Source organism: Anoplolepis gracilipes, chromosome 1 (genome assembly GCF_047496725.1).
Source record: "Anoplolepis gracilipes chromosome 1, ASM4749672v1, whole genome shotgun sequence".
Taxonomy (NCBI): Eukaryota; Metazoa; Arthropoda; class Insecta; order Hymenoptera; family Formicidae; genus Anoplolepis; species Anoplolepis gracilipes.
In genome coordinates, this window is record NC_132970.1 from 21,166,755 (window position 1) to 21,190,900 (window position 24,146).

At 26.4% G+C, this 24,146-nt stretch overlaps 3 protein-coding genes and 1 non-coding gene across 5 annotated transcripts; 1 reads left to right on the top strand and 3 right to left on the bottom strand.

Moving 5' to 3' along the window:
- Nucleotides 1-754: 754 nt before the first annotated feature.
- Gpat4 (Glycerol-3-phosphate acyltransferase 4) lies at nt 755-18,563 on the bottom strand. Of its 2 annotated transcripts, none has more exons than XM_072891101.1 (9): nt 18,339-18,563; nt 4,376-4,663; nt 4,138-4,275; nt 3,889-4,023; nt 3,305-3,541; nt 1,648-1,763; nt 1,407-1,548; nt 1,109-1,317; nt 755-1,008 (listed from the first exon to the last, which is right to left on the bottom strand). In XM_072891101.1, exons 1-9 carry the CDS (start codon nt 18,489-18,491, stop codon nt 921-923), a joined length of 1,506 nt encoding a protein of 501 aa, XP_072747202.1. In that variant the 5' UTR covers nt 18,492-18,563; the 3' UTR covers nt 755-920. The 2 variants fall into 2 exon arrangements, with proteins under 2 accessions (XP_072747202.1, XP_072747191.1); XM_072891090.1 differs by lacking the exon at nt 3,305-3,541 and adding an exon at nt 2,330-2,563 and having other exon boundaries at nt 18,339-18,558.
- A 495-nt stretch (nt 18,564-19,058) lies between these two features.
- Nucleotides 19,059-20,481, top strand: Atpsyne (ATP synthase, subunit E). The gene is made up of 3 exons (XM_072889930.1): nt 19,059-19,289; nt 19,705-19,861; nt 20,266-20,481. Exons 1-3 carry the CDS (start codon nt 19,236-19,238, stop codon nt 20,313-20,315), a joined length of 261 nt encoding a protein of 86 aa, XP_072746031.1. The 5' UTR covers nt 19,059-19,235; the 3' UTR covers nt 20,316-20,481.
- Nucleotides 20,482-20,653: 172 nt separating this feature from the next.
- Nucleotides 20,654-20,726, bottom strand: Trnak-uuu (transfer RNA lysine (anticodon UUU)). The gene has a single exon. It is a non-coding gene; the product is annotated as a tRNA-Lys (tRNA).
- Nucleotides 20,727-21,258: 532 nt separating this feature from the next.
- Nucleotides 21,259-24,102, bottom strand: Dhpr (dihydropteridine reductase). The gene is made up of 5 exons (XM_072911163.1): nt 23,896-24,102; nt 22,420-22,503; nt 22,099-22,345; nt 21,822-22,014; nt 21,259-21,747 (listed from the first exon to the last, which is right to left on the bottom strand). The coding sequence occupies exons 1-5, from the start codon at nt 23,983-23,985 to the stop codon at nt 21,648-21,650; spliced, it is 714 nt and encodes a 237-aa protein (XP_072767264.1). The 5' UTR covers nt 23,986-24,102; the 3' UTR covers nt 21,259-21,647.
- Nucleotides 24,103-24,146: the final 44 nt, after the last annotated feature.

A 24,146-nucleotide genomic window follows, 5' to 3' on the forward strand; every position in this document is an offset into this window, starting at 1 on the left:
ATATATATATATATATATATATATATATATATATATATATATATATATATATATATATATATATATATATAATACACACATATATATTTATATAGATGTGAAATATAAAAGTAGAAAATATATATATCGAGATGCTATTTAGGGTTTTAATAAAAAAATAACATAATGCATAGTGTTTCTAAAGAATAGTTAATATCTGAATGCTGTAATTGCTATTCTGTTAAGTCTTTTTCAGGAAAATAAATAAATATTTATTTTTTGTGTTTAAAATATTTTACAGCAGAACCTATAATATTTTCCCTTACTATTCTAGACAAGTGAAAATTAATGCGTTCTTTTCAATTGTCTGATAATTTCGAGGTACGTATGAATTAATTGGAAAGCTATACACACATTCATACATGCAGGAAACTATCACACACTTTAACATAATTACACATTTCACATTATAAATAATTCGTAATGCCTTTGTTGGTTGAACCTTATTAGCATTAAAAATTAGCAAATATCACGTTTGCACTTCTTGAAAACTTCACTAAATGAGAACTCGAATCTGTCAACGTATCTAATTGTAAGCTATATCGCATAACTGTCTAAAAATTAAATTAAAAAGTTACATTTACATAATTGTAAGTGTACATACAACATTACGTTACTCCGCGAGCGTCAGAATTAGTTGTCAATTTATTCACATCTAGAAAGTTAGTAAGAAAGTACAAACTGTTATATCTGCAAAAAGATCTACATCTAAAACTTGATACAAACTGATCGAACATATATTTCCTTGGTGATGATGGATGCAAAAAAACAATATGCGATTGAAAAGCCAATTGAATGAAATGATCTTGTTTAAATAAACAAATATCACACAATATGTGTATTATGAAGTGTTAGAAATGACTAGAAACAACAAATTTTATTTATTCAACTTTAAATCGTTTACTGAACTCCTCTTGCTGTTTTTCCCTCCATTCCTTCTTTGGCTTCATCCTCTTCAATTGACCATCCCTGCCAATCATAAAAGAAATATGCATATAATTAGCTATCGAATATCTATATGATATTTTCATTTCTTGTAAAAAATTTTTAAACTAATATCGAATATTACCATTGCAGATCGACAAGGCCACCTTGCCGCGCTATCACAGATTTCACCCGATTCGCAAAATCGATGGCACTCTCTCCCTCATTTCTATACATTGGAGGGAGATACCAAACATCGCAGACTATCGCCCAGCTCGACATCATCATGTACAAATATTGTAGCATCGAATATCGACTGCTGTTCCAAAATGCATCGCCGAATCTTGGATCATACTATATATTTAAAAAATAGAGTGAACATTTTTTTAAAGAAACATCATGGGATATATATATTTAATTGTGCATTAAAAAAAAGAAATTACTTTTATAGCCACAGGATAAATAACGCTATCCACTTCAAAACTGCCCTTTTTAAATTGCATGACTGATGTATTGTTAATACATGTACCCTCCGGGAAGATGAGTATCGGTGGATTTGCGGGATCTGATACATGCTTCTTTAATCTGTGCAAAACATAATTATAATAATATATTGACAATTATATTACACATTATAATATGAAATATGACAAGAAAATGTGTAATTGTGTTAAATAATTGCACCTCTTCACAACAGCTTCTCTGTCTTTGACTTCAGAGCGTTCAAACCATATATGTGGAGAGGCACGGGCGAGAGCTCTTTGCAATATTCCTAAGAAACCACCGTGTCTCTGACCTATCTATAATAAGAAATGTAAATAAGGTGGGCTGACTTGTATATTTAAAATTCAACATTAACTTTCAAAAACTGTACACTGCCTTTGAATTACAGATATTGGAACTTAATGTAAGCTTCAATATCTGTAATTAATAATGAGAATTATATCACAATAATTTAATTATAACTATTTAAATATTTGGATAATTCAAAAACGGAATTTAATATTTATTTTAATTTAATTTTATTAAAATTTAGTTTTTGTATGCCTAATGTTATACATTATAAATGTTGACTTTTTATTTAGTTTTCATTAAGAAAAATCAAGTTGTCCCAACAAATTTATATGGTTATCAAGGAGTACAATTTCTGAAACATCTTAACACTATACACAAAACAACAATATAGGAAAAAAAATTATAAAATAACGAGACACGCAAGCTTTCGGACAAAACATCATTCTAAGAACGTCTGTAAAACCGTTACCGCAAGCAAAGCAAAACAAAAGACTGATTGTATTTGCGCTAAAAAGCAATTGCTAAAATGATTTCTAAACGGTGTAAGATTCATAATCAAAGAATAACATACCAAGGAATAACAATTGTCACACATGAGTACGAGTATGTCAATGGGAGATGTGTGATTAGCAACACATATGCCTCTGACAGGTCGATTCTCTGGATTGTTGTATGTGATGACTGAAGACAGGGCACTGGATAAGACAGCAAAGCACATTATGGAGACTTTGTAGTTCAGCCATCGTTTGAAGCTACCCTCGGGGACGTAGCCCACTACTGCAGTACACACTGTCAGCCACATCACCTGTAAACCACAAGCTTTGCACCTGAGAAACGTGGGATTCCTTCTCTCTATCGTTGCTGAGTAGGTACTACCTGTAAACCAAAGTTACAGGACACGTTACCTGTAACATTTACCAGTTTGCGCAACAACTTCTGTAATGCTAGTAACAAATGTCCGATCTTCTATTGTATATATGAGAGTAAACTGATTAGAATCATGTTGTTTTATTATACGATATGAAGAATTATGAGATTCTTTTATTTCTACTGTTTAAAAAGTATGCTACAGTCGGACCTCTTATCCTACGATTCTCTTATGCTACAAAACCTCTTATTCTACGACAAAAAATCCTCTCACGACCGCGAAAGGGGAATTATACCCCCACTCTCAAATTTTTGTCGTAGGATCAGAGGTTTAAGGGGAAGATTCCGGACCGAAAATGTCGTAGGATAAGAGGTCCGAATGAATTTATATATATATATATATATATATATATAATAGAGCCTGTTGCGCGCATAATGAATGATTGAATGATAAGAATTACAAATATTACAATTATAAAAAAAATATGTTATAGAACATTTGACTTTATACAATATTCCCAAATACAATAAAATAGTAATATTAAAACAAATGTAAACATTGACAGATGAGAATTATATATGGCGCAAAAATATGGGCACAATGACAATATATAATGAGTTACTTAAAGCTGGAAAGCTCATATATAATAAATGTATTGTCTCATCCACAACATATTACCAAAGAGAATGTCGTTAGCGTGGATAAGATGCAGATATCGAGCGTAGACGTATGATTTGCCACGCATACCCCTCCGTTTTTTGGTTTGTACTGTGGGTTGTGGATTGTAATCATACCCGCGATAGAACGTGACATTATTCTGAATGCAATAAGGGAGGCCTGGTTGTTCATCCAACATTTTACGCGGCCGTTTGGCAGGAAGCCGATTAAACATGTTACGATTACGAGATACAGTACCTAAGAAGCTTTGAAATTAGTATCGATAACAACTTTGAACTTATATTCGACAAACGGGTCTCAAACTTAATAAATTATACAATGTCGCAAATTTAAAACATCTAAAAAAGTGCATCTAAAATGCGAAAATATTAACTATTATGTATTTGTAAAAAAAAAGTACTACTCACAATCTACATTTTGTATCAACTAAAAAAAGCTAAAAAATTAAATTAAAAGAAATGTATACTGCCAGATAAATATCATAACAAAATTCTGATTCTTTTAAAGCCGCTTCATACTTATTATTATTATTATAAATTAATTATATAACGCTCGCATAATAAACGAAATAGTATTGCACTTACCCCTATAAAGCAAATAAATATCCTTAGAGGTAGAAGGAAGCAATAACGCATGACGAATCCGAACATCCATATGAAAGTTAATTTCCATGATATAAATTCATAATATCTATTTGTTCGCGTTAATAGATTCCAATTCTATATAAAAATACATTAATCAGAGGCATATGTAAATTCATTAAATGTATATTAATAATTAATTATTATGTAAATATTAATTTATTTTTTTAGATATAATCAAAAAACCATTACCTTGAGTTCTTCTGCTTCAAATCGTGATGTCACATCATCCTCTATAATAGCTTCAACACCCGCTCTGATGTAATCCAGGCAACTTGATGAAAATCCAGCTTTTAGTGTTTCTAAAGAATTTTTCTGATTAAGACTATCCTAAAACATTGAAAAATAATTGAAAAAATATTTTCAATTTGCATAAGATTTGACAAAAGTATAATGTTATATATATTTTTTTTTCACTTTATAAAATTACCTCTTTAACATCATCGATCGTTGATGTTTCTTGTTGATTGTTTTTTAGATTCGATTCTTCAATGTGATTCTTGTGATTGTGCATTTCTGGTTCCGGGACTAAAATGAAGTCCTTCGATCTGGCGATTACCGTGTTGCCCGCACATCCGTTTTGTATTTTTGTCGATGTAACTGTTGAATTTTTTCCGATGATCGTCGGTGACTCGCATCCCTCGTCTGTACTAAGATTCTCATCTGCATCCCGAGTACCGTTTCTCTTCTTCACACTCTCTATGTTTTGTCTGCCGTACTGTAACACAGTAAACATATGGCCGCTCATAAAATATGTATGTATTACGTCAATTACTTTTTGCATCATTAATGTTTTTTTTTAACAATTATAGTATCGTTATTATTTATTATTCAAGAAATTGAGATTACTTGTGTTAAAATGGATTGGATTAATACTACAAAAAATAAAGTCGGTTAAAAAATAAGGTAGGTTGAAAAAAATTATAAATCAAGAATCTATTTGAATTTATATGCCTTTAAAAAAAACGATATTATTGGTAATGATATGCATTTGACTCCATTATGAGAATAGGATTGCAATTCAAAAAAGAATAAGCCAAGGAGAAGTCATTCTGAAACGTTACGTAATACGAAATACTTTATTATTGCAAGAGATAGGGGAAACAGATGCACGCTACGCTAATCTATACATTAAAAATAGCATGTGTTATCAACGATTGGCATACTTAATAGTTCATCAAATATCGAGACTTTGATCTTTGATCTTTCATCATAATGACAAGTCAACCTCGTAATGAATCATGACGTATTAACACTAACGATACGATCCTCTTATACATACATCACGTAGAATAAAAGCCTTTAAAAACAAAGAAATTATTAATACTAGCGATCTCTAAAAAGAATAATTCAACGCGTGTATATCGCGTGCCAAATTAATATATCGACTACTTTGATCAATAATATTTTGCAGATTGTCGTGATCGATTATCGTGCTATCTTTAATGTGACACAAGTATTTTGATACTTTATTATGATAAGAATTTGACTAATTAACGATCACTCACTTTGAGTATTAAATTCTAAATATTCGTCAAATATTCGATAATTAGATGTACATATTTTATGTATTTCATTAGGAAAATATAATGTCCGTATATAAATATAAAGAAATTAAAAATGATATTTTAGATTATTATCTACACAAAGTAGATTTATTTATCAAAAGTTGTTTATAAAATCAATTTATGCTAAAATTAATTTGTTGCGATTAAAAACAAATTTATTTTTCGTAATAAAATTCTAAAATTCTTTTGCAACTAAATTTTTATCTTAAATTATAAGTTCAAGCTTATAAAGTATTAGTATAAATGATGACAATGCAATTATTCAGTATGTGTGTGTAAGTGTACTATAATAAATATTAACTTTTCGCACAAATGCGCCAAATCACTTTTGTTTGTCTATGTTCAATGAATTTGCATTTATTCAATGCATTTGGAAATAATAATACAATCATAATTTCGTACCATATCACTTCAATGCAAATGATTATATTGATGAAATACCATATTAATGAAATATGATTTTTAATTTAAAAGTGGGTAATTGATTTTAACAGTAATTTTAGCATTTGATCAGCAAATATGGTTTTGTATATGAAAATTAAAGAAAAATAATGTGTCAAGTAACGTCAACTATTTTTCTGTACAATTGCTCTAACATTACATTTATTAATGTGACAACAGACTTAACAGTCATACGCAAGTAATATGTTTTTCTACAAGAGCTGATGTAACAATTGTTATCAACGTAATATTAAATACAAAAGTAAAAAGTAAAAAAGCTATTTGCTTTATAATTATTAAATAAGTCAATTATTTTATTACTTTAAGTAGACTGATTAACATTTCAATTCCAATCAGTTTAAGAAAAAAAGATCTCCAGAATGAAGTAAATCTCGAGCTTTTATGTTAATAAATATGTTAGTATTACGTTAATAAATTTTTTAAAGCATTATTTTTTCACATTTTGCGAAATAAAAAAAAGTTAAAGGAAAAAATTGCAGAAAAGAGCAAAGAAAAAAATAAGAACTGCTGTTTACCATAAATTTCCAAATGATTATGGTCTAGAGATTATCCTATCAATATTGCGCAATAAGATATCTTTAAAGTGGTATGATCTTCTACTTTTATTATTAAATTTGATATCGGAATTTCAGTTTTGTTTAAAATATCAGAGTGCACGTGATTGTTAATAACAAATAACATTTACATTTGGTGCTAATTATATATAAATTATATTTACATCATCGATATTTTTTATGAGAAAAGATTGATTTCAAATTCCTTAGAATAATCTGTCATTACAATAGTAGTAACGCGAGATGCGAGATATGTATGCTTGTTAATTGACATTAATAATCGCATGTTGATCATTCACTTATCACACTAACACTTCAGTTACATTGTGTCGCGTATGACATTTCGGTTCATATAAGTCAATGCTATACATGTTTAACATACAAATACAATAATAAATAAGATATATATCGTGTTAGTTTAGAGAGATAAATAACATAATTAGAAAAAGAGCTTGATATCGTTTTAAAAAAACATATTATAAGAGAATTATTTGCATCAGGCAACATTTTTACGATTTTTATTAACAATAATAATGTATATTTTATAACTTCTAGCGCTATTAGATGCATCGATTAGATGTAAACAATTTGTAAAAGAAATAATGTGAGTTACTTAATCACACGCTAATCGATACTTCACGTTTCAGTGCGTGAGTTGCAGCTTCAATATTATATCTGATGACTGGCAGCACGTGATGTCAACGTGTGAGAGAGCACCCGGATCACGCGGCAATATGCTCATAAGGCTTTCTCCCAAGAGAAATACACGAGGCCTCTCACTAGTGATCGAAAACGGAAATTCAGATGATTCGTACTCACTAATACCGCAGACGCATACAAATTATATATTATTTGTACATATAATTCTCTCGGAGAAATTTTGTTGTATAAATTCACACAAAATATCAGTGAAAATTAGAAAATATTACTTAAAAGAGAATATGGGTCAGCTACGTCAAAAGTTAATACATCTAATTAATTTCGAGATTCGTGAATTTAACAGTGCGCAAATATTTTTAGCTTTTTAAAATATAAAATTAATAATTAATTTATGAGTTAAAATAATGATTCGCACTGTAATAATTTCATTTAATAATACTAAATTTCAATCTAGAAAAATGAAAAATATTGAAAAAATGGCATTTTCATGTAAAACATTAATGCATTTTAAATGATCATTATAATAATCAATATATTACAATGTTCAGATTGAAAAATTGATTGAAGACGATCGGCACACAAAAAAAATTTAAAAAATAAGACTTCATTTTTAGCAATTAGGTTCTCATTAGCATATATAAACTTTCAAGAAGATTCGGAGAAAGTTTAATAAAACATTCAAGAATGCGACGACGTCGCATGACGAAAAAGTGTGCATTTTCAAAATAGCATTTTATTGTATATATATAATTACGACCCTTATGTTTTTAATAAATTTTTAACTTTTGTTTCAGGAAAATATTTTTAAACAAATTTTGATTTGTTTAGTTAAGTGGAAAAAATTAAAATATTTAATTTCTTCAGACTTTTATAAAATATTATAAAATATCGCGATACTTTTCTCTGACAATTGTAAAATGATTCTTATTAATTCATCATTATGCTTATTAATTCAACTTTTGATTTACAAAAATAATTGTTTAAGATGCACGCACTTATCATTCAAATATACATCAAGATTCTCTTCAAGATTATTAATTCTAATAATAATTCTAATTTAAGTTAGAATTATTCAACAATTATTATAATAAACAAGGGAACTTTAATTGCAATGAAATCACGAACACGAGTTTTAAAATAATATTTCCATAACGACGTTGAAAATATTATCGCAGAAGATATTTTTATACATATATCAGTGCATTTAAAATGATAACAACTAACGCTATTTTGTATATATAAAGTAAACGACAAAGTAATCGAAATTATAGAATTATTGTTTGGAGTTTAAGTATTAGCTTATTTAATATAATTAATAATTCATTTAATAAAGGCAAATGCTTTAGTAATTTATTGCTCAAGCGATTGTAAATTCAATTAATAATACCGTTATTCTCTTTTTCTGTTGAGTAAACTTTGAACTGATTATCATTTGATACGTACGTATTAAGATATTGTTCTCTTATCTGTTCTTAATATCTTTATAAAGATTCAACCAAAGATATCAGAGTATGTAATACTTTATTATAGATTTTGATACATAATTTTTTTTTATTCAATCGGTTTCTAAGTTGAACTGATTAGGCTGTGGTGCTCTTCAATTTCCTCTGTCGCAATATTATAGCTTCAATTAAAAAAAAAAGAAAAATGCATAATTAAGCAATTATTTACAATGCAAATAAAATTATTTTATATGATATTATGTTTCTTGTGTATCATAATTTATATATTTTCTATTACAATAAATTTCATGAAAAATTTAAATAACAAGTTATTCAATGTGTATCTATTCGTATATATCTCAGAATGCTTTAAAAGATACATAATATAAATCGTATCAGTAATAGAAGACCTGGAAATTTCCGTGAATTTAGGTTATATCTTATATTCTACAGATCAAAGTAGGGCGCTCAGGTAGATGCGCGTACATAAATTCTACAGACAAAAATAGTCTCTCTATCTTCGGTGACACTGTGTACGTGTTAGTTGAGGATTATAATCCGAAATACAATTATTCGCTTCATATATTATTCATAAGAGACCAATGAAAACTCATTTAAATTTTAATCCAGCATAAGATTTTTATATATTATTACAATACAAAAATATATCCTTATTATTTTTATATATTAAAATATAAAATTTGACAATTTGATATTTTAAATAATTCTTAATGAAAATGCTATATTAAATATGTTATTGGCTCAATATTGATTCTTCTAATTATTATATCATGTAAATATATCAATCTTTTATTTTAGATTAAAAAAAAATAATAAGAAGATAAAATTAAATGTAATGAAATAAATATAAAAGGTGATCTTATATATTAAATTTCTAATCATTATTTTATTTTAATTAAAAATATCACGACACCAACAATTTTGCAATTATATACAAAGCTTTTTATGTGTAAACTTGAAAAGTTTTAAAGATGAAAATTTCAATTCTGTATTTAAATTTATCTTTATTATTTTTCAATTGCTTTCTCAAAAATTTCTCAGAGAAGTTTTAATAAAAGTTTATTTAGCTGAATTCCATTTAGCATGAAATTAAAATGATAATACGGCTATGAAACAGAGGTCCTGAGATGATAAATATATAAAAATATGTTGTTTGCGACACCTACGCATGGCTAATTCGAGATGAAGATAGGTATTTTTCATGAAAACGATACATAGTCTGATAACTAAAAGTTTGCAGAATAAAGCTGCAAATAAACTGCAACAAGCATTGCTTCGATTATCGCGACATACGATAAAAAACAATATTTCGCAATTCAAGAAAGATATGCATTGATTGTTCAGATTTTTATTACTATATAATATTTTAAAGTATAAATGTGTAAATCGATTTTTTTATAACTGAATTGTTATTTTTGAGGATTTTATTTAATTCTTATGATTTCTACTTTGTATATTAAATTTTTGCAATTGTTTAAACTTCAAAGAAAGAACATTTATATTATATTAAATAAACAATAAAATTTTTGTTAGCAAAATTCTTAACAAGTATTCTTTTCGACAAGTAATATAATTTTGATGAACTGATTCATGAATCACATCTCAAGCTTCAGCTTTCATTTTTTCATCAGTCATTCGATAAAAGATGAAATCAAATAAAAAACCGAGAAAGTAAATAATTTTCTACAATTAGAGAGCAGCATTGGTTTTATTTATAATTTCGATACAATATTATAACCTAATTTATAACAGACCGTTCATTAGTTATAAATTGATTTATTATATATTGTGTGTATAATTATATATATACATATATATAATTTTTTTATATATAAATTATACTTTTTAATGCGAGTTTCAATGTTAAAATATTAATTTTATACGTACAATCGCATTGTTTATAATGTAATATAAATTTTATAATTCAGTTAAGATTCAAGCCTCGAATAGGAATTTCTAAAATAACGATAAATTCAAAGTGTAAATGTTCGCAAAAACATTTCGCGTTTAATCACTTTACTATTTAAAACTTAAAACCCACGTACATTACATTTCTAACATTAAAATGTTTATATTTCATTTTCTACTTTTCTTCTTTGTGTGCATATTTTTATCACAATTAAATAAATATACTAGAAATTTTATTTTTATTTAATATAATATAAATTTTCTTTCTTTGAAGTTTAAACAATTGCAAAAATTTAATATACAAAGTGGAAATCATAAGAATTGAAAATGAATAAAATCCTCAAAAATAACAATTCAGTTATAAAAAAATCGATTTATACATTTATACTTTAAAATATTATATAGTAATAAAAATAAAAAATTAAGAATAAGAAATAGTTTTTTATATCTTGCTAAAGAATTATAGTTCTCTTAAGTTTCTTTGTTAATATTTTGACGAGCTTTTATTATTAGATCATAATGAAAAAACAAAGAGAACATAAGATTATATGAAATATTTTTTGTAAAATAAATATTTTTAAAAATAAATTTACATTTACGTAAACAATTTTTATCAAAACAGTTTTAGTTTATAATAAATTTCTAAACATATAAATTTTCGTATCAATGCGTAAACATATTTAGGAACGTAAATTTATTCTGCTGTTATAGTCTTGATTTTTACAGATGCTCGACTAGATTTTATCCAAATGTAATATATTCGTTACGTGACATATTCACAGTGACATTCATTATGTCTAGCCTCTAAACGATACGTCAAGTTGACTACTTTACAAATCGACCTTTCATCGAAACTTGAAAAATGTCAGTAATCAAAAGTTAAAGTCACGTATATAACTTGGCACTTTCTTTCTTTTTACTTCTTACGTCATAGTACAAAAAGTCGGACTAAGGTTCAAGGTACTAGTAGATTCACGGAATGATTACGCGTCAAGAGAGATATCAAAATATCGGATATGTTAAGTGGATTTTTTTTTATTCTTATCAAGAATCATGTTTGGTTCGTGAGAATCCGTAAAATTTCTTTCTGTATAATTTTAATTAAATTGAACAAATTATGCTAATATTTGGTACAAAATAAATGTAAAAGAATATAATCAAGTTATACTAAATTATGTACTGAATTAATAAATCCTGACAGAATTACATTTGTTACATGTGTTTTTTACACGTGCTTATAGCATTACAAGTATTGTACTTAGACCTTGCGAAATATACACGTACAACCGATGACTTGGTAAACTTCTCGACTAAAAAAATATAATTATTATATGTAGTATTATCACTTCTCGTTGCTTAGCCAATACCATTTTTATTTTCGGTATTTTCTTATACGTTTTATATTATTATTTATTAAAATAATACAAATCCGATGATTTTATATTAATAATAAAAAAAATCGTAATTTTTTTAAATAAAAATATATCTATAATAATTTACAAAACAATAAAAGGTAAGAAAGACTTTGTACAAAAAAACAAACATAAATGGTAAATAAGAACCAAGTGCAGAAAGTTATGGCGCAAATTAAATAAATCTTCCAAATTTTTCAAGAAAAAGATCTTATGCATCTTTGGCAAAAGAAAAAAAAAAGAATACAAGAAAATAAAAGATTAACAGAAATCATTCATATATCTTGATTTCTTTGTATTAATCTTTTATTCCTTCATTAAATTCTTTTTTTTTCTTTTGTTAAAGATGAACCAAAACGTTCAATTATTAAATGGTTTTTTCTTTTCTTGAAAAATTTGAAAGATTTATTTACGTCACAACTTTTTGCGTTTAATATTTATTTGTCATTTATATTTATGTTTGAAAATAATTTATATTGTGTGTGTGTGTGTGTGTGTGTTTCATTGTACATAATTTTACATAAAATTCAATAACATATGTTATTAATGACATTGCTGTTAAGCCATTATTTATATAATTTGTATGCAACTGTTTCTGTAAAATCACATAACTACATTTTATATCAAACTTTACAATAAAAATAGAAATTAAAACTATATAATTAAAATTCCTAAAATAAAAAAAAAAATCTTATATTCAATTATGATATTAAATATGATATTATGATATTCAATTATAATATATTTAATTATGAGAGGTTGGTCACTAACAGTTATAATGTACAAAAATTACCCTTTGATACGGATTACCCTTAAATTATACCTCGGATTACTTAAGATTACCTAATAGTATCTCAAATTAAAAATAAATTTTGAAAAAGAAATTTTACTTTAATTATTTTAACGCTAAAAATTATTTAGATTTACCAAAAATAACCTTGGATTACCCAGAATTTTGCTGGGATTGCCGCTGAATTACCTAGCCCATGTACAAAAATTACCTCAGTGACTAACCCCTCGTTTAATTATAATTCAATTGTAATTATAATTATTAATTACATGTACTTGATTATAAGTTTTATAACCACTGTCATCTATTTCCTTTCAACTTACAAATGTATTTATAATAAATAAAAGTAAAGATTTTGTTAGTTGCACTATATACATATACTACATATAAGCTTGCGGACAATTATATTGATTTTACTAGACTTTAGCATAGACATGTACTTTACATGGTCAATACACTAGACATACATTAAAAATTAGGGAAGTTTGCTCACTGTACAAGTGAATGTTGGCAAAGAATTATATAAATATCTCAAATTCCAAAAATCGCAAGAAAAATTTAATACTGTAAAACTTTTGATTTTTCACTGACATCATATTAAATTATAATATCAAAAACAAAAAATTACGTAGAATTTTTTCTCTGAAAATATGTTGCAAAAAATTAGTTTTATGCTTTGTCACACTATACTTGAATTATCATCAATATTAGTACGTGTAAATTAATAAAATATATCTAAGATTTTCTTTTAGCTTCGTGGATTAATAAATAGCTATTAATAAACTGTCATAATTGTTCAGTTTTGCTAGAAATGTAAGACAGATACAATTGAGTTGTATGTATATGTATTTATTTAATACAGAATACTAAAGGAGAAATTCTTAATATTTTTATAAATTCATAGTATCAAACACAAATTGTAACGTATAAAAAAAATTTATTTTGACGTATTTCACAAGAAAAAAATTTATATGACCGCTTGTAATATCAAAGTTTAATATGACTGTAATGAAGAAACAGGAAACTTTTAAAAGTTTAAATTATAAATTACATTCAAGTACTAAAGTTCACAAGTTTTCCCATCCCCTCATTTCTCTGGCATTCGATTTATTTAATGTCAACAAGTTATTTCTGCGTGATTTTCGTAATTATCTTGGCAGATTTCATTTACTAACTTATTTCTGATTTTAGGTAACTATTTTAAGGCGCACTGTGAATAAAGATTCATATGTTTACATCAAAAGATTGTTCTAAAAGATTATCATCAAAATTACAAAGTCATGCCGGAAATACACACAAAATATAACTACGTGTGTTTGTTAATTAAATGCTTATAAGTCAAATCATATTAATATATTATAATGTATTTGTCTGATTCGTTTATCAAAGATAATTAAACGAGGGATTGGTCACTAACAGTTATAATGTACAAAAATTACCCTTTGATACGGATTACCCTTAAATTATACCTCGGATTACTTAAGATTACCTAATAGTATCTCAAATTAAAAATAAATTTTGAAAAAGAAATTTTACTTTAAATTATTTTAACGCTAAAGATTATTTAGATTTACCAAAAATAACCTTGGATTACCCAAAATTTTGCTGGGATTGCCGCTGAATTACCTAGCCCTTGTACAAAAATTACCTCAGTGACCAACCCCTCGTAATTAAATCTGCTATTTGGTAATACAATCGTTTTATCTATCTGTAGAAAACAATTACGGTTCATGCGTATGCAGCTTAACAATTTAAAAAATTCTGTAAATACCCCATTTAATAGTTCTCTCTCACTACACTCACTGATCGTACTAATTGTTGATCATAACCTACTCGCTTAACTTTCTTTTATCCTTTTCATATTTTTGACTTTCATTTATACACAGTTGGAAAATTTATGTCTTCGTGTTAAAAATTTTGCTAGTTAAAATTTTTATGTTAAAATTTAACATTTAATAATTTAACTGTTCAATTATTAAAATAACTGAAAGAGTGTAAAAATGTGCACGTATTTTTAATTTTACATTATAAATATGTTTCGAATTATTAGTGACAGAATTTATTTGTTAAAATTTACAGAAAAAAATGTTGAGTTTATTCTACAATATAAGAGTGACTGTTAATACCGTCATTTCTTAACGTGATAACATATTATTATAATGTTATATATAACATGTATAACATGTTATATATATATTATATATAACATTTTACTTTAGCATTATTTCCTCGTTAAATTTTCACACAAAAATTACGTCAAATTATTTACCATTTATTTTTATGTTAAAATATAACATAATATTAATGTTACTATTTAACATATGCCTAATATATTAAATTAACAGAAAAATTCTGTAGGTCGTTTGGGACATGCGATTTGTGTTAAATTTAACACAAATTTTCCAACTGTGTAATATACCATTTTAAAATCAATCGATATCTTACGCTTTATCATAGACACAATCTAGTTTGTAATTTCATATTTAAAATTGAACCATTTTAAATGGTAAATATAAAATAATAAAAAAAGACGCATTTATGAAAAGGAAGCAAATAAATAATAAATAATTTTAATTTTATCAGTTTTATAATTATATTTTGTATATATTAAAAATAAAAATAAAATGAAAAAATAATTATTGTCAGCAATAATGAAGAAAACTTCTGTTTAAAACGCAACAATAATAGAAAAAAATTAATTATTAAATCAGTCATGTTAATGAAAAATAAAGTGATGACTGTGTAGAATATGAAGACAAACGGAAATGATAAATCAATAACACCACGAATGGATAAATCAAATACCTACGTGAAATATATAACATCTTATAATGCTTTCAATGTTGCAGTAAAATTTATGAATATTACATTAATTGCATTCCAAAAAAACAAATGTATGAAAATGCAAATGAGATATGATCCTTGAAAAATAAAGCTTAAAAACGTTATATGCTTCAAGCTTTCTGCATTCTTTTATTAAAAGTTATAAAGTAATTAATTTTTATAAATATTAAATATCTGAGAAAGATTTTTAAGCTTTTTTTTAGTAAATAAGTAAAAATTTAGGAATATTATAAATAAATAAAAAAATAAAACTTTAATCAGTTATATATAATAAGAATTTTAATTAAATATTATATTTTTTTAGACTTTAATATTTTTAATGTTATAAATATACAATAAAATTAGAAAAAAATTAAAATTCTTATAAAGTTGGTTTAAAATTAAATCAAGAATAATGTATGCAATTTATTTTTAAGTTAATGTTAAGTACAAAAATCATTAATTTAAAAATTTATATATTATTTCTTATTAGAATATATTATTTCTTATTATATAAAAAGTATATATAGCCAGAGATTTCATTTTTCACTCATCTTTAATACTTCTAAATTTACTCATTTAGTAAAAAAAACTTAGGAATAGTGTTACATGAATTAGGCTTTTTGCATCATTTCATTAAATTTAATAATGAGAATTTTTTATTAATTTAGCTTTTATAAATACATATATATAATTAAAAAAAAGTGCGCAATAATTGAGAAAATTTAGGAGAAAATGTACTTTCAGACACTTTTTTAATACATAAGATAATACCTACACACACACACACACATATATATATATATATATATATATATATATATATATATATCTAAAAGTACATTTGTTAATATTCTTTACGTCCAAAAAATATATTAAATAATATTTTTTCGAGATAGCCGTTATGATATACTTTCTATCTTCATTTAATAGTACAACAAATAATTGTTTCTTTTCATATAATTTTCAATATGTTTTAGAATATTATACATTTTAATGAGACTAAGTTTTTACATATGACTTTTAAAATTAAATATTTATTTTCAAAAGATTTTTCGGAAAATTTTTGTTGTTTGTGTTATGTAACAATCCATTTGGACATGTTAACCGATTTTATTAATAAAAATAGTTCCAACAAAACTCACGTTTAAAACTACTTTTTAATTTTGTTAATAACTGCTTTATTCACATCAATTATTATGTGCTCAAAGTCTGAGTTCTTTCAACTTAACTGTGATTCAGAAGAGATTTAAAACCTGAAAATATAATCTTATGCATACTCATCTTATGCATATTCATCTTATGCATATTCATCCTGCGTATAAAAAGTTGTTAAACTAATTTTTTGTAGTGATACTGTCTCTGTTAAACTATGGAACTCATAATCATAGTATAGAACAGATCTTTCTTCACACATATAAAAATTTTAGATATCTCTACGTGATGGAATGAAACGCATAGTCTTGTGAAATGTTGTCGATGCGAAATGTTCACGCTTCTAAAAAAAAAAAACGGAGCAATGCTGCACTTAAATTTTGTGTTAAACTTAAAACAAGGTGGAATGCAAAGTTCGGTGATAAAGTTATGAGTCATTATCGGTATTCGAATGGCTTGCACAATTCGTGCCGGTCGTGAATTTTTTGATCTCCTCACTCTCGCGTCATCTTCCGACCACGACCATGGTAAAAAACCATGTAAACCATTGAAATATCATATAGTACAACTCATAACTTCATCAGCGAACTCAATTTGTATCATCGTACTTTTTATGAATTAAACACAAAACTTTATTGCATGTTGCTCCATTTTTTAAAAATCGTGACATTGACAGCGAACAACACATTACAAGATCACGTGTTCTATTTTGTCACGTAGAGTTAATTATCTAAAATTTTTATAGGTTATAGAGGAAGGTCTGTTCTACCAAATTCTAATTATTCGAGAATAACGTTACTATTTTTGATTTATCTACTTTTTAATATTACGATTATTTTAATTTAAAATATCCAGTTAATATTATCATTATTTTAACATCCATATATGTGTAATAAGCAGAAATTAATTGTTTGATATATAAACCTCGTCCCACATACCGATCTACCATATTAGCCCAAAAATAAACCTAGCATGACGTAAATAATATTTCTCGAGAATGTGAAATCTTTTTTTCATAATTTGCGTATATTTAACAATTGTAATTATAAGACAGTACAATAAAAGATAAGAAGCAGATGTTTAATGTGTGCAAACAAAGCAGTTGAAATATAAAAAGTGTATCGCGCGCTAATTAATTAAAACTGACAGACATCAACTCGTTGCATCTGTACGATATTAAACTGTGTGAGAAATGTATGTGTATTTCATCGCTGAATTACAAATGATAAATAATAATTCAATTAAATTGAAACTTTGTTTTCGTAAAACAATTCAACGAGAGGATCAGTTGCAGAATTACAATATTTTATAATTATAATATTAATCATATCCGAATGCTTAAAAAAAAGGCAATTTTATGCACGTTACGCGCAGAAGGTTATTCGATTTGCATTCGATACACGTGTCCTAAAGTACCAGGAAACGTTCTTCCGGCGAGAGAGAGAGAGGAGGAGGAGCGGTTGTACAGACCAAGGCCTCGCGCTGGATGACGGCAGGTTTCCGATGTCGCGGAAAACGCACCTCACATCGCCGAGGTGATTCGGGAATTCGTGCCGGTATTCGAAATTTTCAACACAATATCATGTCCGTGCACTCACCTCGAATAGGGCCAGCAGCAGCTTAATGTACAGCCTACGTACACCGAGGGATTTGCCGATGGAAGCGAGAAATACAATCGCCAGCAACAGCATGAGGAAGGGTGTCAGTAGCAAGGAAAACGCGAATGACGTTACCGTCCACAACGACGCCATTTTGCTTACTGCCGACAATTGAGCAACCCGAGTATCCGAGAGCGTCGACAGCTCCGAAGTTCGGAGTCCGAACAATGCCTCTCGCCTCTCGCCCCTGTCAGTCTGTCCTTTCCCCCACCCCCAATCGAAAGAAGCATGCAGTTAGCGTGTTCTAGACGAGACCTATCTGATCAGAATTTCTGTCAAATTGCGTCATCTATGAGCAATATCGCGAATGACGCGTAACTTTTGCCTCGCCGAGGATAGAAATATATTTTTGCGAGGACTCTAATTTTGTGAAATTATTTTTCAAAATATTTTTGAAAGATGAAAGAAATTGGCGAAATTTTACAATACCTATTAGGCTATAAAATTATTCTTAATTGTATTGGAATTACATAAAAGCAAATAGTACGGTAATTTATTTATGCATGGAGAAAAAGATAGAGAAAGATAATCACATATTTATATATAAAGGTTTTTAAAAAATATTTTATTATTCATAAAAGAAAACGGTTTGGGTTAGGTTTACTTATTGGTTTTATCTTTATATTTTCCAAAGAATTTATAACGAATATTATATTCGTTTCGTTTAAATATATTTTCGTCGTTAATAATTATTGTTACTTAGTCCAGATTGTTCAATTTAATTGACGTGCAATCACGGAATATTCTCTCGCAATCAAAATGTGCGCGTGCTTTATTTGAGCAGACTTACAAATATATAGGTATAGATACGTCAAGTGATCTTTATCCGTGGACAAAATGTCGACCGCCGAACTAAGTCCGAGACCTTTGCGAGTTTCTCCATTTATTAAGGTGAAATAAACAGCTTTTTATTGTCGTATATATTACTTTGTATTTTCACATACACATTTTATTTTACGACAAAGTATATTTTTCACTTGTAGCTATTCTAACATGTCCGAGTACCTTCCGTCTCGATCAAAAATTGATTTCATTACATAATTTTTCTGCCGTTTTATGAAAATATGTGGAATAATAAGTAGATGTAAAAGATGACAGTGATAATTTTACTATTGTCACGGCAATTTGTGGCTTTAATTTTCATTGAAAAAAGTTCATCTCATATATGTCATTCCTTAATTTCCTAACCTTAATAAGAACTTGAAATGTCTAAATCTACATGAAATCATATAAGAGACTTTAATATTTCTCATAAAATTTTGCTATATGTATTTAGCTAATTAATATATTAACAAATATTTTATAGTTTTGTCGCTGGAGTTTACTTCTAACTGGAATCGTTTATGGTGCATATCATCAGCGAAGGTTAAGTAAAAGAGAAAATGCTCGTAGAGAAGAGGAACTGAGGCTTAAACCCATGCGCGATGCTAAACTAGCCGAAGAGAAGAGACTTGCTTTGTTAGGTAAAACATTCAATTATTTATATTTAGTTATATTTAAATATTTATATATATAGGTATATAATTTTATATGTACATTATATATAAATTAACATCAGTACATATAAACGCTACTAGATTATATAAAATGCTATAGATTATAAGAAATATCTTTTTAATCACTTATTTTTAAATCTAAAATTTTTATTTTGACAATATTTGAATTGTGAAATTAAAGTATTTTATATATAAAACTTTATTTAGGAAACATTGATTTTACATTGACAAAAAAGTATGATTAGAAAAGTGTCTGATTTTAACAAATATTGCGTCAATAGATAATATTATATAAATATGTTATAAAGATAGTTTATATTTAAATAGCTATGTTATGAATATAGTCTAAAAAGGAATCTTTTTTTTTTCAGCGGAACAAAAAATGTTTGATGAATTATTCAATCCACCCAAAGCAACATAAACTTAATTTGTTTGGCATTAGTATATATATTCATAAAATGTTGATTGATTTATATAAAACTAGTCGACATATACTGCTATGACATCATGATCGCAGTCACAGCTAATAAATTCTACATTGTACAAAAAGTATCAAATAAAGATCTGTAAAGATTATGTATTACATATAATGGCCCACACAACTTATCCATGCAGAATGTAAGATTTGATGGTAAGCAGGTTACATATAACATGCTTCAATAAACAATTGTAATATAGACAATATCCAATTTTTATATATAAATATATATATATATATATGTATATATTTCTTTTATATTAAAAAAAAATAAAAAAAACCGCCCGAACAGGGACTCGAACCCTGGACCCTCAGATTAAAAGTCTGATGCTCTACCGACTGAGCTATCCGGGCTTATATTTAACTTCCTTAAAATGTGTTAGTTACATTGGATACACACTTAATTTACAACTTACAATATTAAAATGTTTTATCGTTTTTTGCTCTCTGATAATAAATATATTTTAATTTTTTTTTAATAGTATAAGGATCCTTTTTTTAAATATATAATTTATAATGATTATATTTTAAAATATTTCTAAAAAAAGAAATTTTATAAATATTTAATAGTTTTTGAAGAAAAATTAAATAAATAAAATACATTAAAGCTTGTAATAATATAATATTTTGATATTAGAACATTTCTTATCTTTTCTTTCCTTATTCTATTTGTAATTTAATAAATTTGAGAACCTACATAATTTTTCATACTTTAGATTTAAATAAATAAGAGTATCATATATAACACATGTATAAATAATAGTATTTTTTTACTCAAATTGTATATCAAGATCGTTATCAACTATGTGTAATATTTCTATTTCTATTCTGATTTACATTTACAGGTACATAAATAGGAAAATAAATTTATATAAAAGAGACAATATATAATGCATTAACCATTGTTTTGCAATATTTCATATAGTGTACATCAATAACAAAATAAGGATGTATACTATGTTAATGTACAAAAATTATTTGCTAATTTAAAATAATTAAACAATTTATACATTAATATACACCAATGTACAAAAATATATTATGCTGAAATGAATATTTAGATAAGAAATCACACATTGATTTTTAATATAAAAATAAAGATGTGTGTGTTTTGGAGGCTTTGCCTCTAAACATATATATATGTGATTCCTTTTTTTGCAACAATAGAAACATGTATAGACAACAACAATAGAGATACATGTATAGTCATAATAGATATATTGTCATAAATGCTTTGAGATTCTTGTTCCCATAAATTTTATTTGTTCCGCATCTTTAAGCTGCAATCACTTCTGTCTTATTGTCCTTAGTAATGAGTTGCAGGAGAGAACCATTAGTAGGTCGATCTTGATTTTGAGACCATTTCCAAAACAAACTGTGGATAAAGATAAATTTATAAACTTCAAATTATACGAGATGTTAATTTTTGGTGCAAAATAAATATCTTACTCTGAGATAAAATCAAGCGGAGTCCATGTACTTGTATCAGCTTTCGGCATCCATTTTCTATTCATTGGCGTATCCAAAGTAACAGGTAGTATACAAGCTACCAAACTATTCGAGGGAAGACCGCTATTTTTAGCCGCTAGAGATTTTGTCAAATGATGAACTGCTGCTTTTGCTGCACCATAGCCAATCATACCTGATTGAATAGAATTGATTTTTAGTAAATGTAAAAAGTATATAGTATATAGTATATTATGTATATTATTATTCAATAAAAGACCCGGTGTTGCTTCCAATGCTGCCTTTGCACCAGTTAATGAAAGGAATCCTCCTTCCTTTAAATATTGAGTTGCAATGCTAGCGGCTATAATGGAAGTCCAAACACTTTGTTTCCACATGTTATCACTATTTTTTATAAAATCTTTATGCGCTGCATTGCCACCAGCCCATCCTCCAGCTACGCAAATAATACCGTCGACTTTTTCATCTTTCAGAGTATCTTTTATCTGGCCAATAATTTCTATTTCCTATACAATAAAAAATTAATATCTATTGCTTTAATATTATAATTAATATAAGATTGCAAATAATAAAAAATTACCTGCTGTAACCAATCATTATCAGGAGTTACAACTACATTTAAATCAGCTTCTTCATTTGGCTTTGTATCAATGCAGCTAACCCACTAAAATTAGAATACAACTGTATTAGAAACTAATATTAAGAAATGCTATTACACAACACATGTTGTAAAATATATCTTACAGTAATATAATTATTTATAAATCTGATTCATAAAACTAAAACTAATAAATAAAAACTTATTATAATCTAAAATATAATAAATACAATAAATATTGTTTCTATAAAAAAAAATCTTACATCAATATTTAATATATAATTTTATAAATGATGATACAAATGACATTTTTATAAATAATATACATAATTAGTCATATAATAAATGTTTATGTAATAAATATTTAAGTATATGAATTTATTTAACAATACACTTAATTTAGTTAAATAATTTATTTATTTATCTCATTTATTTAAATACATATTTATTATAGATAAGAAATCTGTGGAAGGAATAACATTTTTATAAATAGAATAATTTGTAAATTATTTGTTATGTAATTACTGAGAAATAATTGGTATACAATATATATTTATGCTTCAGCATAAAATCTGTGATTTATCTAAATGTAAATACAGAGATAAGCAAATTGTGAAAAGAGTGGCTGTGAAGGTCTTACTTGATTATTATTACACGAGGTAACCTTGGTACATAAAGTTTTTATCCTACATCCTTCATACTACCTTCAATATATACTTGTATCTGAGAAGGATACATGTAAATATAAATATTCATGTACACAGTTTCATGTTTTATGTTAAAAAAAAAGTTTCCAAATTAATTATTAAATATTATATTATTTATATTATAATATATAATCACAGCAATCACATATATATTAGGTAATGTTTATTAATTAATATATAAAATTTTTTCAGAGTTATAAATATATGTGTATTAACTTAATAAAGGACTAGCATTTATTGTAAACAAATTTCAACAATTTTATTTCACGAAATGTCTAGTATTATCACAACTTGATCAAACAAGAAAAATTGGCAAAAGGAAAGTTCATTTAGATGGAATCATATATAAGTATGCTGTTCAAATATATAAATTATATATCATACAGGAAAATTAATCTTTTTTTTTATTACAAATTCTATAGGAATTCAAATCTACTAATTCTTTTTTTTATTACAAATTCTATAGAAAGATTAAATAGCTATGAAAATGTGTACTTATATTTATTATTACTTTTATATTTCATCAGATAAGTTAATATTAAACTTCTATATCTTAATTTTATTATTTGATTGATATTTAATAATTGTATATATTTTTATTTTTAAATTTTGTAAAATTGTTTTGAACCGTATGTAACATATGAAATTTTACAAATGCAATGTATTGATAAAACGTTTAGCGATAAGATAACCACGCAATTGACTCAAGATTTTTACGAGAGTAATGACATTTGCGAATTTCATTACTTACCCAATTTTTCGCTTTAAATTGCGAAATACAAGCCGAGCCCAGGGCTCCCTTACCCCCGTATACGATTACACGTCCGAGTACCGTAGACATTGTTCGATAAATGATACGATTTCGCGAGATCTGACTCCGAAATTCTACGATTGCCGACGGAATAATACGAATGCGTATGAAGAAGCAGCTGTCGGCTGTCGGAAAGGAGTGTGCTAGATTGCCAGATCTTTCCATGAACTGTGCGTTCATAGATTGACATC